Below are 19,678 nucleotides of genomic sequence, written 5' to 3'. Positions count from 1 at the left end.
TCTTTACACCAGAAATGTTATTTATAAACAAGCGTATGAGTTTAGTAATGAGTCGACAAGTAAGACAGAGTTGTATATTATACATCTGATAGTTCAAAATGGAAAGTTATAAGTTATAAGTTATCAGCCGTGTACACTGATCAATACCTGCAGAAGTGAAACGATGCATGAACTTGCAAGCCCGACAGGAAATCGCTTGAATACCTGGACGTGTCACCTCACACCCCTCACAATACCTTTGGAAGTAATACCTTTAGCCATGCTGGTGATCAGATAAGGGAAGATCAAAATATATTTGAAAAAAGTTTATTACTTTAAAGAATTATGAACAAATTAGATTTTCGAAAACAATTTTCACGGAACACTTATTTATGATTTCAACTTTGACTTTTCACCTAATTCCAATATCAACAGTTTAAAAACAACAGACCATGGTAATTTAAAAAAAGTAAGAATATTTTCCGTATCAAGTTAGTTAGTCGTATTAAACAACCGTACGATTGACAAGATATCGACACGCAATTACGACTACATCGGTTACTGTAGTTTTGTTTCTTTGTGGTTTATAGACATATCGTTTTTATTCATCGGGAAAGAAGACAAGATGGCGGATCTCGGAGAATTGATACTCTAAATTTAAAATCGATGGTGATCGCTTATCTAGCGGAATAAAACTTTAATATCTATGAATTTGAACATTTTTATACAGAATGAACATAATATCAATTTTTGATTTTTTTGCGAAGTTTCCCTTTAAGAACTTCCAGGTTTTGCTGGATGTTCTTGTTTTTTGTTTGTATGAATCTCATTAATCCATTGTATTTCTCTTCCATTGTTCCATGCCATTGCTGTCTATTGCCATCTGGGAAGATTATGAATAGAATGGTGTGGCATATCTATGTCGTTGTTTATCTTACCACCGTTGACAGAGACCCATTTAGACCTCCCCACTCTGTCCATCAACTTTGTCTCGAGCTCTTTGACCGATCCATCATAATCTTTCTTCATCAGTTGCATCTCCTTCTTAATCTAATCACACTCAGAGGTAATGACTCGGTTTAATGACCAACCGTTATGTGCAGCATCCGTACCGGCACTGGGAGATTTTATGTTGGTGATGCAAGTTGTGTTTATGTTGAGGTCTTCGGGCAAACTGGTCATGTTCAGGCCTCTTTCTTCGACATCAAAATAGACGAAATGAATGTTAGTCATACAATGAATCTTACAAAATAACGCTTTTAAAGCACTATACCTTAACATTCTTTTGCTATTTATCTTATTTGAATTATGCATATTTGCATAAACATATTTTAACATTATATAGTATTTTAGTATCGATTAACGCATACTGCATTTAAACCAATACATGTAAAGATATACAAACTTTTTACCCATTGTATATCATATGACTGTTTAGGTGAAACGAAATTCTGTCCAACGAACCGTCAATGGTCACATGACTTAAAAAATGTACTTGTTTTTGCCAACTTTTTCATAAACTGATCGCTGGATTATTATTTTAGTTATTTCGTTTTATTTTGTTAAACTTCTGTATACTGAGCTAAAAGAATGGGACAGAAAGAGGTAAGATTGACAAGTATACATAATATTTCTTGTTTTTATTTTGCTATGAATGAATGCAAAAAATAGGGTAAGAGTCGAGGATAAATGATATATACATTTATATACGTCTTTCTTTCCCTATTTGAAATGGCAACCTGTTGATCATGCTCATACGAAAGCTCCCTGGATACTTTTGTCGATGATACATTAAAGTATCTCCTAATCATGTAAAAAATTAGATATTTTATCTGTTTCATTCTTTTCTTTCAAGTGTATTGATGTCGGCTAATAGCAATATAGATTTCTTATGCTTGACTGTTTTATTTTCCTGTGCTTTTGAGTTACATCTCTTTTATTTACTGAATACATCCCAAGGAGGGTTTGTCATTGTTGCTATTTCATAATAATTATTTGTTTTTGACAAAAGAATTTAGTACGCCAGACGTGCATTTCAAAAGAGTTCATATGTCAAATCAATAGCGATTGTGAAGAGCAAAGAAGCCCAAATTTTCCAAAACGTTATATATGCGAAACTTGGTTAAGGACGTCCGTGTCTGGGGTACAAAAATATGAGTATTTAAAACGCTGAACATCTTTCAAGTCTTTATCGGGTATTCTATTCAATCAATTTTAATCAAAAGGACCTTTTAAATCAGCATAAAAGATATAACAAAAACTGTTAAAAAAGTTGTGTATGTTATAAACTATTTGAAAGACACCGTTTCAACGTTTTAGACATCTAATTAGTCCAATCACTTCTTCTGTTCAACTTTAATGTACTTATTAAATTTATTGCTTTCATTTTATGTTATATTTTGCACGCTTCAATTATAAGCCTTATTACTATGTTGAATGCAATTTACAGTTTAAAAAACGATTAAAACTCCAGACTGACTTTTTAAGCTGTAAAGTATGTTCGTTAAACCCTTACATTACCTCTAAATATGGTAAACAAATCTATGTTTTAAAGTTATATTGTTTGACTTTTTTTGCTGAAGATGTCGACGTTTTTAAAAGTACAATGTGTATCAACACAAACTACTTTTGCAAAACACAATACCTTCGTTCAACATTCTGCAATTTCATCTGATTCAATAATCAGTTGCTCATTATATAACTACGTCTGAACATATATATATATACGCATTATAATTAAAAAGACGTGTGTATCTCTGATAGAGAGTTGTCTTATATTGACGAAACATCATATAAGAGTACAATTACGATGACTTGTGTGTTTCCAGGCCTTTCACAGTTGTGGGTGGTCAGTTCTGGTTAAAAAAAAATCAAATGTTCTTCCTGAACATCATTTTTGTCTCGAAATTCCAAATTTATGGTACCAAATTTAATTTCGACATAAATTGCCTTCAGTGATAATCGAGTGAAAGTTGCTAGTAGTTGATTATCCCTAGCATATACAAATGTTAAAGAGCCTTTACAGCCGAACAATACAAAAAGTATAACCAATGACGGTCAAGAAGACAGAGAGTGGATAATACCAAAAGTATAACAAATGACGGTCAAGAAGACAGAGAGAGAAAAATACCAAAAGTATAACAGTATAACCAATGACGGTCAAAAAGACAGAGAGACAAAAATACCAAAAGTTTAACCTATGACGGTCAAGAAGACAGATAGTGGATAATACCAAAAGTATAAACCAATGTCGGTCAAGAAGACAGAGAGAGAAAAATACCAAAAGTATAACCAATGACGGTCAAGAAGACAGAGAGAGAAATATACCAAAAGTATAACCATTGACGGTCAAGTAAACAGAGAGAGAAAAATACAAAAAGTATAACCAATGACGGTCAAGAAGACAGAGAGTGAAAAATACCAAAAATATAAACTAATGACGATCAAGTAGACACAGAGAGAAAATAGAAAAATAACAACAAAAGGCTAATTCAAACAGATTATTTCGCTGTATCGTTGATCTTTTGGCTTTCTTCTTATTTTTCTTTTTTTACTTTCATTTTCTTTTTCTGGACTTTGATGTTCCTTAGGTTCTTATTTACGGTTTGTATTTTTCCTAATTAATTTGCTTTTAGATTTTTTATGATTTAGTCAGGAATCTCGTTACTACAAATTAATTTTATCTACGGTTTTCCCAAAGAAAAATTGTTGACAATTTGTTTCAAGATTAGAGTATATTTTGTATATAGAATACAAACGAATTCAAGCTTAAAACATTTTGGTGCAAATCTTGACGTCCATTTCACGATAATTATAATTTATTGTGTTTCCAAGCATTTACCATATCTGATACCTAATTTATGTATTTGCATTTACATGTTCAAAGATTAAAATGTTTTTTATTATTTTTCTCGAATGAGATATTCTTATCAGACGTTCCCTTTGAAGTACACGTTATGTAACTTTCAATGAAGTCATGATTGCATTCTACTAACTGTTTACTACATTAGTAGATCTCCAAGCTTAAAATTACAAAGTGCAGGCGTGCACATACATGTAAGCATTTAGATATTCGATCCTATCGTTTTACTTAATATGTTGATATTGGTTGTGTCCAGAGGTACATTTCGAACACACGTGTGTTTTATGGTGTTGGTTTCATATTGCATACCCTTGTAAATGCAGGGGCGGATCCTGGATTTTGGAAAGGGGGGGGGGCGAATATTTTAACATATATAACATGTATATTTTGTAGTTGCTGTTAAGTGTAAGTGTTGGATATTTTCGATGCTGTATTCTCCCTATTATTGTCTATCATTAAATGATACTAGTAGTATGGATCCAAAGCTATGTTCTGATAAATTTGATGTGCATGGGACTTATCAGTAAAAAAAAAGACATGGAAAATTCTCGCCGGTTTGTTGCAAGTAATAAATTTATCATAACCTCACAAATTTCGTGTTGTAAACAAGATATACGCCGGGCTATATGATTAAATTTAAAATACGACAGTCACGAGTTAAAAAAGACAAACAAGCAATTTTTATCCAAATGTTTGGTTGATATATCTCACCCAACATAATTAAGTGAAGTGAGGGTTTACAAATCAACCAAAGGCTAATAATGAGTCTGAAATGACAACGAAGTTATGATTGACGGCCGACAAATTGAGACATAATGGCCACACCCAGCAGGCAGGTTGCAGTCTGGTCTTGAAAAAAGTATTCAATATATCAGTTCGGCGAAACAGATATGACGGCCAGACATGCAAACTCTTGCCACAAAATAAAATATGCACGCTTTTATACGCCCGTCAAAATTTTGACGAGACGTATTATGTTATACAAATGTCCGGTGTCAATCCGTCTGTCTGTCTGTCCGTCTGTCCGTCTGTCTGTCCGGTGTAAACATGTCGCACCGTAACTTGAGAACGACTTATCCAAATTTCATGAAAATTATTATAGTTGTCTCTTATGATGGTCAAATGATCTGTATACTTTTTGGTGAAAATAAGATGAAAACTTTTTGATTTACAGCACTTTGTAACTAAAACAGGGGTTTTTTTTTTTTTCACATGTCGCACCGTATATCAAAAACGATTTTTGATTATTGCTTAAAACTTTACACACTTCTTAGTTATATTAATCTTAAGATCTGTATACTTTTTGGTGATGATTCAAAATTTCATTTTTGAGTTATTGAGTATTTTGTAAAAAAGGGGGAGGTTTTTTTACATGTCGCGCCGTATCTTAAAAACGGTTTATTATAATTGCTTAAAAATTTACACACTTCTTTGTTACATTAATCTAAAGATCTGTATACTTTTTGGTGATGATTCAAAATTTTATTTTAGTGATATTTAGATTTTTTGTAAAAAAAAAGATGGAAGGGGGAGGGGAAATATGTTCCGCCGTATCTCAAAAACAATACATGGTTATTGCTTAAAACTTTCTCAGAAACTATTTATGATGGTTGCATAAAACTTTCACACAAGACGACGGGCGTATCATGCGCTCATGGCGCAGCTGTTTATTATTAACATGTTCATTGTATGCTTAATAATTCTGTTGGAAATTTTCGTTTCTAATAGCAAAAATGTGGACAAGATTTTTGTTTTCAATCCAAATACGACCAGAATTTTTGTTTGAGGCAATAATCAGAATCAATTTTTTTCTCTCCAATATCTAAGACTTGTCTACTCAAATCAAATTGTTCGTACAATAGACTTAAAATGAATGTAGAGCTTATACTGACTGGGGATCATTATTCAGCTATGTTATTTTAAAATAGGCTGGGGCGTTTGGGGTTAAACATGTTTTCGTAGGTGTTTAATATTGATGGGGAACTTTTTTGTCATGAGAGTGTAATAGTCTGTATATATAGAGTATTACTTTCTGTTTGGTGGAATAATGAAATAGAAGTCAATACGTTCTTGCTCAATCATGTGTCGCTTTGAAGGTGTCATGATTATCATCCTCAGCAAAAGCAATGTGTTACTGTAATTTAAATATTAAAATGACTGAGCGACGACTTTTTCGATGCACTGGTCAACTCCACCATAGCGAGTCATAGACACATGACTTTGATAATCAGTAGATTCCAGCGAAAAATATCTTTATGGTTAAAGAATTGTCGCATACAAATAAAATAAAGAGTACACGGGAAATGGCAAAGTTCACGAAGTCTAGTCTGATTAATCATTTTACAAAATAGTCCGAGCAAAGGGGGGTGTACGCCCTCTACGCCCCCCTCTGAATCCGCCACTGAATTATATATAACTTAATGTGTACTTCGGGGAAGTGTGTATGAAATTATTTTTAACTTTACTGTATGTACTATCTACTACATCAGCCTTCATTCTCTGCACTCCTTGACAGCTTTTTTTTGTGTCTTTGTTTGAATTTTTAGTAAGTTGTGTGTTTTGACTCCTGGATACAATTATTGTTTGTCAAATCGATTTGATACAAACTGTTATACTTTACTATATTTGATGCCTGCTGTTGTATTTATTTATAAAATACTTCATTACACTTGAAATGGAAGGATTTATAGAACTCCCATCTGATTTCAATGAAAAGAACTGTGAACAAAAAGGTCAAGTATTGTTGATGAGTGTGTTTTTTAAATACTGATATGTTTCGGACAGATGGGAGGAGATATGTGAGGTCAGCAAAATATGAACTATCAGTTTTCACCAAAACAAAAAAATATATAATATGTCATTGGCTGCATTCATTTGACTGCTCCTTCAGAAGAAGCTTAATCAGTTAAGAACAAAGAGATAGATTGGTTTTAAACAGAACAGTAAACATTCAAGGGGAAAGAACAATAACCTTGCTCTGAATCAATATGTAGAAATGCTGAACAGAGACAGCAAGGACATAGTTACAGGACACCAGACCAAAGAAAGCATTGTTGCGCACTCAAAGCAATATCCTCATTTAATCAACTACATTAAACACTTGATATCATATCCGATATCCGATACCGAAAAGGATTCCACAATATACCACAGTATAAAGCAGATGTAATGAAGGTAGCAAAAAAAAACTGATAAAGGCTTTTGAACAAACACCAAAGCGAAAATATGTGTGGTGTTAAAGAGACAAGCACCAATAGGAGAGTGGCCCACAATAAACAATAATTGTGATCTATTTGTTTACTTTTACATACTTATGTATTATTAGCTTATTTAAAGATTTTATATGTAAACATGATTGAATGTGTTTTAAAAATTTCCAGACATGTCAGTTTGATCTCGTGCAGCTTTTTCGTGTCCAACCTTTAGGAGTCCAAGGTGTGCAGTTCTTACCTAGTTTTATTTCCATTTCAAAACATCAGAATGCCTGAACCAATTCATTTGAAATTTAGAAGTATTTTTTGGAACCACAAAGCACAAGACTGCCCAAGCTCTTGTTCACTCCTTGCATAGAATAAAAAAATTGCTGTTATTCTTCTGACAATGCACAACACAAAGATTTGCCATCTTTGCTGGAAGTTTTGAGACATATCTAATACTGGTAAGCTTGATGCTTTCTTGTTCTCGTTTGCACCCTTAGGATAATTTTTGAAATCCCTCTTTAAAGATCTTTTTTTTTTTTAGGTTAAACCCCATTGCTTGTACTATTTGCCCATCCCATGTCAGGAATATATGAAAAGTATAAGATGTGGTATGATTGCCAATGCAAATTCTCCAACAGAGACTAGATGACATAAAAGTTTTAACTACTGTAAGTCATCGTACGGCCTTCAACAATGATCAAAACCCAAACCGCATAGTCAGCTTTATATATGTTGGTCATAGGTATGTCCCGGCCTTAGTAGAATGTTTCTTTTTATATTCATATATTGATATTTTGCAGTGTCCTTGTATTTGATTGCAAAATTTTTGTCAGGGTCATTTAGGATTCCTATAGCTACTGCACTGGAAACCCTACAGTGATCTCTTGATGTTTGTTTTGCGATAGCAATGGATAATTTTGAAATTTCGCAATTTTTTTTCACAGTACTCTGGATTCATTTATTTCCTAGGTACCAATTTTCGCGTATTGACAAAAAAATCTCTTATTATTGATAAAGGCTATGCATGGGTTCCAGTTTAAGTATTAAAGTACTAGATTTCCAATCAAATCAGGTTGTGGTTATATAGATTTTACCACTGCATCAAGTGTATTACGATATTTCTCCACTCGAGACAGTTAAAATTTAAAACGCGAGGTTTGCCGAGCTTTTTAAATATTTAAAATTTACTTGATAGTGGTGAAATATCGTAATACACGAGAGATAGTAGTGGAATCTGTTTCTCTGCTGATTTAAAGACAATATCTAAACAAGTTTACCTTTTCTTTTCAAAGATTTGCAGAAATCTTTATATGTGACGTCATGCATGGTCGCCTTTTTATCATGACGTCACATTAGGAAATTCAAAAGAAATCAAGAAATTTGACGTCGTAATTGAAATTTCGACCAACCATTTGCCGAGAGAACAGTTGTTTCACTAATGAGGAGAATATTTATTCTCAATTGGTTGGGAAATGTGAAAATAGTGATAAAATTTGAGAAATTATATATATATATATATATTATATATTTGTTGAATGTTAGTTCATAAATATAAATGACAAGATGTTTGGCTTGATATATTTACCATCGCAAACGATAAAATAAAATAAACTGCTTGTTTATATTGTTGAGTACTTAACTGTGTCCCATCCTTTTATTGCACGTTCTTGCATCTGTATAATAGCCCCTTCTCCCCTAAAGTCGTATCGTCGTCAATTAGTCATTTGTGCAAATTTCATTGGTGAGGATTTGAACCTGATTTACAGAATAGAGAATAATGGACAAAATATATAAATTGACAGAAATTAAGAATAGAAAAATTGGCATAAAAAAATAAAGAATACAGATATGAATAACCCGGATGAATACCCTCATAGATACAATGATCATAGAAATTCAGTAGTAGCGATATAGCCAAATTCATTATTCTTTTATCACACAAGTATAAAACTAAATAAATACTGTCTAGGTTTTAAAGTACAATTTTTATATCTTATAACACTACACGAAAAGGCAGATTTACAACAATTTGGACAGTCATGTAAATGTTTGACAAATGTAACTACTTTTCTGCAAGATATATTTGCGGACCTGCTAATGTATATGTAAATGAATTATTCCTTTGACATTATTTAGGAGGTCGTCAAAGATATGCTAAAGATAATTATTTTATTTCCATAGCTTTAGTCATTCTCCAAAGATATGTAAAGAAATGCCATAGATTTGCATGCACTTTCCAAGATAGGAGATATATGCAAAGTTTAAAATTTGCATAACTGATTTACAGAGGTGTGGGCAGTTTTGAGAGACCGCGGTTTATAAAACATTTACGACCAATGTAAATGCTGACAAATGTTTGTGTTATATTTGCAAACGTTTGTCGATATCGTTCATGTATGTAAAGAAATGTATTTTATTTACTAATACTTTACAGTATTATAGTTATTTTGATAAATATTGATATTTGCGACATATCTTTACAGACGTACGCAAAGTTTTGAGTGACCGCGGTTTATAAAACATTTACAACCAATGTAAATGCTGTCAAATGTTTGTGTAATATTTGCAAACGTTTGTCGATATCGTTCACGTATGTAAAGAAATGTATTTTATTTACTAATACTTTCCAGTATTATAGTTATTTTGATAAATATTGAATATTTGCAACATATCTTTACAGACGTATGCAAAGTTTTGAGAGACCGCGGTTTATAAAACATTTACAACCAATGTAAATGCTGTCAAATGATTGTGTAATATTTGCAAACGTTTGTCGATATCGTTCACGTATGTAAAGAAATGTATTTTATTTACTAATACTTTCCAGTATTGTAGTTATTTTGATAAATATTGATATTTGCAATATATCTTTACACACGTGTGCAAAGTTTTGAGAGACCGCGGTTTATAAAACATTTACAACCAATGTAAATGCTGTCAAATGTTTGTGTAATATTTGCAAACGTTTGTCGATATCGTTCACGTATGTAAAGAAATGTATTTTATTTATTAATACTTTCCAGTATTGTAGTTATTTTGATAAATATTGATATTTGCAACACATCTTTACAGACGTATGCAAAGTTTTGAGAGACCGCGGTTTATAAAACATTTACAACCAATGTAAATGCTGTCAAATGTTTGTGTAATATTTGTAAACGTTTGTTGATATCGTTCATATATGTAAAGAAATGTATTTTTCTTAACTCCCAAAAAATTAGAAAGTGTCTTATATATTATAAGAAATTTTACGTATTGATGGTTTCAGAGACCGTGAAAATATTTGAATTGATTAAGTAGATATTGTTCTTCCCGAATCCAAACCAGAACTTTTTGAAGTTATGATATTAAAAATGGCAGGTTGCTTTTTAAATGTCGGACCGATGATATTTTTTTCTATTTGAATGGTTAAAAAAATCTTAAATGCTTTTATCCAGAACCAAGGAAACTATTTAAAACTTGAGTGAGGATTTTTTAAGATCTTGCTGGTATAAAAAAAAACACAAATGCTGTAAAATGTATTTATCTTTCCTTACAGCAGGGTTTACAATTCGATATGCTTGTTTGTATCAGAACGGAAACGTTAACTTATACGACGAATTGTAATAGTAAATTGATACTTTTTTTTATAGCTTAAAGACACATAATGAATGGGTTGATGGATTGATTTGTGTAAACGTCCAGCTGCAAATGCTACACGAATCTTAGGTGTAGGGAGAACTGCACTAATATAATAACACTGCACTAAATTGTAAGCAGCATTACTTTATTACTTTTTGTACTTCAAAAATGAAAAAAAGACGACGTAATTCAATGACATTATAATTATTAGAATAAACTCTAAACCAGAATAAATAATGATCAAATCGATAAAAGCGGTACGTTTTCTCAACCCAAGGTAAAGTACCAATATTGGTGTGGAAAAAGTTAGTTTAGTTTCTGCTTATTTGTGATCTTTTCTTATTTTAATCAAGAGAATAATTGATTTTTTTTCTTCAATATAACTTAAGCCAAGGCGTGTGTTTTCAATGTTTTGCATGATCGTATAATTTGAAAATACACGAGTATGCACATACATGTACATGTATTTTATCAGAATGATTATGATAACAATTGAAAATGCCTAATAATACAATAAAGAAAGAGCATTAATCAAGTATCCCTCAATAGGTGGTAAATATGTCACTTGTATGTAAATGAATGGATTTTCCCGACTGTGAAACGGTTCATCTTTTAGCACTACAGGGTTCCTTAAAAGGAAAACCGTATGTGTTAATTACCAAAATTGATCTAATAACGCTAAATGGGTATAATAAAATCCAGACGTTCTAAAGAGATTAATAATATAAACATGTACAAATCATGCCAATTAGACGCAAGCCAAGAATATAGCAGATAAAGACATAGGGATTATTTTTATAATTAAACATGCAGTTTGTATTCATGAAAATGTGTTAATACTTTGAAAAAGGCAAATAATTTAAAAGTTTACGTGCTAAAAAATTAAAGAAGAAATTAGAACAGTAGCATAATTTGTATCTGAATTCTGTTGAGGATAAACACCATTTCATATTTAAAAGTAGAATGTACACGTTTACAAGCTTATTATATAGAAATATGTTGAAATTATATACAAAAAAGTATTTTAAAACAATTATCTTTTGTATATAAAAACAAGCATTCTCGTTTCTCCGCTTCTCATATATAGCAGATTTAATAAATTCGATGCAAAGCAAATAATGTAACCTTTAAATTGAATATAATCTCTGTATTTCGTGTTTCAACAAGAATAAACATGACCAACATAAATGTAAAAAAATACATCAATTTCCATAAACTTCCTTCTATTATATTAATCTGATTATATATATATACAGTTATATATGAAAATATTTATTCAATTCAGAATAGATATAGAAAATCTTTGTCCTTTTTGTTTTCCAATCTTGACTTTATCCTATTTAAAGATATAATGATCTCAAGAAATATTCCCATGCAGTACATGTATTTGTTCCAATCGAAGGCTCCAAATTTTTAAAACATTTTCTTATCAAGATTGACATTTAATTATTTCAAACTTATATAATATTGTTGCTGAATGATGTAAATGTTAATCGCCAATATCGAAATCTACCTCCATTTTGTCATAAGTAACTACATATTAAAATTTGAAAACCTTTGGATGAAAGGTTCGTAGTTTACCGAACGGAAACGATTGGATCAGCCCGCCCGCTCGTCAGCAGTACAACAATAAATCAATAACGGGACTGGAAATCCGGTAAAAAATAGCAAGTCATAAATAAATGTAAAATACATCCGGTTTACTGTCATCCTCATGTATATGTCGTATACTTGTTTTAAAACTGGTGTTTGTCTTTGAGTCTCTTTTTGTTTTTACTCAATGTCATCAGAAGTGTGTCGGCACTGATCAGTGGCGGATCCAAGGATAGGGTGGGGGGGGGGGGTTCCGGGGGTTGGAACCCACCTTTATTTTGCCGATCAATGCATTTGAATGGGAGCATATAGTTGGACCCCCCCCCCTTTTACTCTGGGTTGGGACCCACCCTTTTTTTAAATGGCTGGATCCGACTAACTACGCACACAACCCACCCGTTTACATCAAACAGAGTATCTATCCTGTATTTTGTATTGTATCAGGATGTTGATTTTCTTTTTAATTATCACAACTAACAGAATGTTTAACCTTTCTTGACTGCTGCACAAAATGTGTTTGTCAGACACAACAATTCAAATTGCACTGTATCGTCCTGTAAATGCATGAAATATTTGCCACCGGGACTTTAAGCAACCATCTATCAATCAATTCAAAGTGTACCTCAATATCAATGTTTACCAAATTACGTTATTCCGTAATATTATTAATTCGTATATTTTATCAAATTTGATTCGCATGTTAAACTATATTTTCCAAGGTAGAGAGAAAACGGCGGATAGCAAAAGCATATTGACCGGCAAAAAGCATATTGCACGGTTATTTTTAGAATATCTAAAAACCGATATACTTTGTGACGTCATGTAATGAATTTCAGGATATTGTTTAACCTTTTGAAACAAATGATATCTGTGATCGATTATTTGACGAAAAAAAATCTTCAAATACATAAGATGTCAAAAAAAAGTAAATGAAATAACAACTAATATGTTGTTATTGTCAAGGAGACAATGTAATATCTATAAAGATCCAACAAACCTAAATGACGATTTTGATACAAACATGGTCGGAAATTAATAATATAATAAATACAGCCTTTGTATGAGGTCAATACAGTATATATTGACCCAAAGAAGTATATCGACCTCGGACTTCGTCCTCAGTCAATATAGTTATTACTTCTTTCAGGTCAATATATCCTTGTATCGACCTCATACAAAGGCTATATTTGTATAACGTCACACGTTTTCTGCCAAATTCTAAGCGTATCGGTCAACTTTGAAGCAATGTATATAAAAAAAAACCAAGGACGATGACATATGTGTTTCTATATATATATATGAATAAGGGGATGTGGTTTGATCGCCAACTCTCCACAAGAGACCAAATGACAATGAAATTTACATCAATAGGTCACTGAACTGCCTTCATCAATGAGCAAAGCCCGTATCGCAAAAAGTCAGCTAAAAAAGGCCCCGAAATGACATAATATTTATGTAAAACAATTCAAACGAGAAAACTTACGAACTAATTCATGTCCGAAATAATGAACGAAAAACAAATATGTTACATAACAACAAACTGAATTACAGGCTACTTGACTCAGGACAGGAACATACACAATGTGGCGAGGTTAAAACTCGTTTAAAGGAGCCAATCCTCCCTTAACCTTGGGCATAAACTGGATCCCTGTTGTGTTCACTTATCTCACCAGATGAATACAAATTGAATACATCTCAGAAAAACAGAGTGGACATGGAAGGGTACTTATACATCCGAACAACCAAAAGACTTCAAGTACAGATCTTAGACTATTCGCAGTTACTGACAATTAGTTGAAAGCTAATAACAATTAATACAAAAAGCATGCATCTTAGATGCATGGATTCAGTATACAATCCTGGATATTACGTTAGTTTTTAGTCTTTCTCCGTATAAAAGAACAAAGCCATCTATTGAAAAATATAAAAAAAACCTCTTGGTATGGATCAAGTACTATTTTAAGGGAAAAAATGTCAGGCATAGAAAAGCATCTTCCGAAAAAATATTCAACATTTAAACTACACTGTGGTCAGATTGTTAAGGGATACTATACTGCATTGTGAAAAAAACAGCTAGATATACATAAAGATGGTAAACTACGAACTTATGTAACATTTAAGTGCAACGTCGGTTTTGAAAATTATTTGTCAATAATGCGACATTTTGAGCAAAGGAAATGTATAACTAGATTAAGAATATCTACTCACAAGTTGCAAATTGAATCTGGTAGATACCAGGGTACTCTTCGACAAAACCGAATTTGTCTCAGGTGCACCTCAGGTGAGGTTGAGGGTGAAGTTCATTTTTTATTTAAATGTGACACGCATTTATTAAAAAGAGAGGAATTGATGCAAAATATATTAAAATCATGTCCAAACTTTCAAAATTTAAATATTAATAACAAATTAATTTGGATAATGAATAATGAGGATCCCAATGTACTATTTGCATTTTATAAATATATAGAAGATACTAAGAATTGAAGGACAACATAATCTACAATAACTAATTTTAATATAACTCTTTAATATGAATTTGGATACCCTGTTAAGCCTGCACAGATCATAAGAAGAATTTAAAATTCTCTGGCACCGTTCCTTGATGATCCTTGCTGGCTGGACCCAGAATCTATAATCCTAAATATATGTTTTTAAAAAAAAAATTAAATAATTTAGGAGTTTGACTCATCTGCATTAAGTACAAATAGGGACTTCCCTTTAAGCACCGACTCTTCGTGCTTTCTGCAGATAAGTCATACTAAATATTCTTTATTAAATAATAGAGAGTTATTGCATGAATATTGGGGAATATTGTCCCGAGTAGAATTTTATATTGCACGAGCTTGAGAGTGCAATATATGTTCTACGAGGGACAATATTCCCCAATATTCATGCAATAACCCTTTTATTGTATAGCAATATAATATTTGACAGTAAAAATTGGCTTAAACTAAGATTTAAACGTTGATGACGTCATGAATTTTGAAAATTTATTGAACTAGTGCAATATTAGAATTTATTGCACGCTTACTTTTGGTTACGTTCTGTGGGAAATATTATATTGCTATACAATAATACTTGTTATTTGCAGTATACCTCATGGTCAAATGTGCGAGTGCTTAAATTGTTTTTTTTTTTAATTTTTTTTTATATTTTCTCCCCACAAACTACTAATGCCTCTTGTTGGTCTATTCAAAGTGAAAATGCACTTACCGGGTGCACTTGAGTCACTGATGTCAACAAAGTATTCATTGAATAATAATACATTGCTACTTTTATTTTATTAATTTGTTAACACTTGTTATATATCTTGTATTGTCTGTGTATTGCATATGTTATTGTTTATAATAATATTGTCTGTATGCTATATGCCCTCCTGGGGCCCTTATTTGGTTAATAAAAATATTCTATTCTATTCTATCCTATTCTATTCTATATTATAAGTATATAATTGACCAATGTGGAGCTTATTTTTGCAATTCCATAGATTGCTTTATAAACATATAGTCTACAACACTAGACAAAATATCTGTTTCATTCCGATGTAACTCGATTCAAAGTAAAAGTGTGTGTAAAAAAAATTAGAAATCGGGAGATATGCCATTCAGTATCGTGTTATCTTGATATTAGTACACAGCTGTGGAATACAAAGAAAAATTGACCACTTGCAGGGGAACACGAAACTGCATTGAAAATGAAAAAAATAAATAGAAAAGAAAAAGATAGGCTAACAATTTAAGAATAAAGAATAGTGGACTTCTAGAATATAAAGAATAGAGAATAACGTGCAAAATTTGTATAGAATAAAGAAAACATGCATAGCGTAAATAATATTAAGAATTAATACCCACCTCCCTCCTTTTCTAGGCCCTCTTTTATCCTATGACTCTTAAAAGAAAGAAGCCGTAATTCATAGGAACAAATAGATTTGGAATATATTATTTTCTCTCATTAATTTAAATTACATGACAAAAAAGACACGATTTACAATAAAAGTTACGTTCATATTAAGTTTGATTATCATTATTTACAATAAACAAGATTTATATTTGGATAGTTCATTTTATGACTTTCATTTAACAACAATTAAGTTCTAGGCTTAGGTTATTTTTTACTTTTCCGTTCATGGTATTCATCTGCTGGCGTTGTTGCATGTCTCCTCTCTACTCTGCCGTCTTGGGTAGCATTTTTTATTGCTGTACTTTTGTCTTTGTGTTGTTAACATTCAAACTTATTTTTTTTTTGTGTAAATGGTTAATGAAACTTGGTTGATAAAAACGAAGCATTCAGTCTGTCATAAATCAGTTTTGGCACAATCTTAGTGCTAAGATTATTCTTATCTGCTAAGACTGTATCTAGTAGCAATCTTAGAAGGATTGACAGCCCTTAAACTCATGTTGCGCTTGCAACCCTTAGAATACTCTTTATCCTTCTCGGAACGCTCGGTAAATTTTTATTTGATCTACTTGAATCGTCTTTGAATTTTCATAGCATATGATGTGTGTCAACATTCTTTCTTTTACTGAAAAATTGTAATAGTGGTCAGGGGCATCCCAATATTTATCTTAGTTGATGAAAATAGCAACTGCATTTTTTTTTCGAGCGCACAACTGTTGTCCTAACAAACTAGACCATAGGTTCACCAAACTTAAATAGTTTTACAGCCCCCCTCAAAGAAAAAACAAAAAACAAAAAACACACACACAAAAAAATACAATAAAAAAACACTATTGCTAGTACAAATGTATCTGGACAATGACATGCGACCCCCAATGCTAGTTAACACGGGTGCAGTACTAGTCCATAACTTATGTGCATTGATTATAAGTATAGATACAATCGTGAAATGAGTGTGTGTCTCTTGCCAAAAGCTACGGAAGCGTATTAGCGACACACATTTTTTTTTTAATTTTTCTTCCTATGTTTGCGTTATAACGCAAACCTTTGTGATATAACGCAAACCTTTTGACGCAAACCTTTGCGTTATAACGCAAACCTTTGCGATATAACGCAAACCTTTGCGATATAACGCAAACCTTTGCGCTATAACACAAACCTTTGCGTTATAACGCAAATATCTTTGTTTCAATTATTCATTAAGTTTTGTATATATGTCCGTCTGTCATTCATTTCGGATGTGATTTACTAGTAGATAAAAAAGAAACACACAAACAAGGCCAAATCATTATAATAAATATGCATAGGAATAATGGAATAATTGAAGTACAATTATACATAAATTAAGACTGATTTGTGCATCAGAAAAGTATATAATTTAACAAGAAAATAGATATAGTTTAGTATATAGTCATATTAAAATTGAAAGATCAAAAATAATGTCATACAATTGTGAAACCTCCAAGTCAAATAGACAAAATGATCTTTCTGCTTTAAAATGAATTATTAATAAGGAAATTTTTTTTTTTAAATCTCAGAATATGATCAAGATTCTTTGATAGAAAGTCATTGAATTTTCATTTCAATATAATGAAGTATTTTTAAGATGATTGGGTAGCAATTTGAATAGAGAGAACATAATTTTATTAATAAAACATCTTCATTCTATACATTTATTGCCAAAGGGTAGCTTGTTTGAATGTAACCTACTTTACACAGTTCTCAAACGGAGCTTACCTTGGAAGTATATTTATATTCGGTTATAGCTATATTAGCAGGGTTGATTTTTTTCTTAGGTATAACCTCAATTTACTCAATTTTCTTTGTAATATATATACTAGTAGTAACTTGGATATCGTTTTTGGGGACCTTTATAGTTTGTTGTTTATTGTGAGCCAATGCTCCGTGTTGAAGACCGTAATTTGGCCTATGATGGTTTACTTTTACGAATAGTGACTTAGATGAAGAGTTTTCTCATTGGCACTCATACCACATCTTCTTATATTATTCTGCTCATTATTAGTCATTGATATGATCTAATTATTCCAGCAGTTTACTTTGCAATTACTACAAAGGTGATAAATTTTATTATATACAGCCTCCTATATTAATAATTACTGTTTCCTTTGAATCTTAAATAAGAAATAAGATGAAACAAATGTTTGCGTTATAACGCAAAGGTTTACGTTTTAACGCAAAGGTTTGCGTTATAACGCAAAAGGTTTGCGTTTTAACGCAAACGTTTGCGTTATAAGGTTTGCGTTATATAACGCAAAAGGTTTGCGTTGTAACGCAAAGGTTTGCGTTTAACGCAAACATAGGAAGAAAAAATTAAAAAAAAAAATGTGTGGCGCTAATACGCTTCCGTAAAAGCAGTTCACTTTAACATTTCTTTTTACATTTGAACACACTATATTTTGGTAGCATTCCATACAATGACTTTTAATTTATGATAGATTCTGCCAGATTTGCAACTTGCATAATTAACTAATTAAAAATTATAGTAATTAAATTCTAAAGGTCACGTTTGGTACCCAAAGAACTAAAACTTCAATATATAAACCTCTAAATTGAAGTTCAACCTGCATAGGTATTACAACATCGTGAACGGAGGATTTGTATGTAAAAAAAGATGTTGTATGATAGCCAATGGGACGAATACTTTTATCCGCCAGGTACCAAAGCATGCATGATACAAGTTAAAGATTGTAAAATCAGAAATGTGCCTTGATATATTCATAGACACAGAGGCTTGTCACTTTTTTGTTTTATCTTTTTATTGGAAAATATTCTTTAATATATCAACTTATTTAGAGTTTTAAACATTTATCAATGCGATTTAACTATAACGATAGTTTATGTATTTTGCCCCTCTTTCCTTTTTTTCCCGCCTGTATGGAAAGCAAGTACAATAATATATGTTTCCGACTCCACTGTTTTTGTAAGATAGATTTTTGTACCTTCTGTTTGAGTAAGTTACATGTACTTGTATTGTGACTGTCATTTGTTTTTTGTGTTGTGTGTATAGTTTATGTTGTGTAGACCTGTAGGTTTTTGAGATGCTGATCCAAGCCTAAAAGATGTTTTATATACTTTTCTTTTGTTTGAAATTTGCCAGAGAGAGATTCAAAAGATTGAAGAGTAATTGTAATATGTATTTGTCGTTTACAAATCTTCTTGAATTATGTTAAAACAAAATGACTTTGTGACATCGATTCTTGTTTCAATGTTATTTCAATTAAAAAGTGTGCAAAGTATGTTAAATGTAATTATTGCAGAAAAAATAAAAAATTAAAAAAATTAAAACTTATTTGATCATGACAGAAAAAAAACGATTCCTGTCAAAGTACATATGGAAGCTGTAAAATTTTAGGATGGAATAGGCGATAAATGAGATATCGAATGACTGATAGTTCGATAACTTATTTCAGTTTTGCGTATTTAAAAACAACACAATCAAATGACAACGGGAGCATTGTTTTAAGACAATGTATGATGTTATTAATCATAAAGAAATGATAATTGT

The 19,678-nt window shown here is 31.6% G+C and overlaps 1 protein-coding gene across 1 annotated transcript in view; it reads left to right on the top strand.

The window, feature by feature from the left end:
* The first annotated feature begins 1,415 nt into the window (after positions 1-1,415).
* LOC139486134 (sodium-dependent proline transporter-like) overlaps positions 1,416-19,678 on the top strand; it is a 58,256-nt gene continuing 39,993 nt past the window's right edge. The window contains exon 1 of the mRNA XM_071270855.1: positions 1,416-1,584. Coding sequence (XP_071126956.1) covers positions 1,570-1,584 — 15 coding nt within the window. The 5' untranslated portion in view covers positions 1,416-1,569. The remainder of the gene's footprint in view (positions 1,585-19,678) is intronic.

The sequence above is a fragment of the Mytilus edulis genome, chromosome 8 (assembly GCF_963676685.1).
Source record: "Mytilus edulis chromosome 8, xbMytEdul2.2, whole genome shotgun sequence".
In the NCBI taxonomy this organism is placed as follows: Eukaryota; Metazoa; Mollusca; class Bivalvia; order Mytilida; family Mytilidae; genus Mytilus; species Mytilus edulis.
This window is presented reverse-complemented; position numbering and strand designations above follow the sequence as displayed.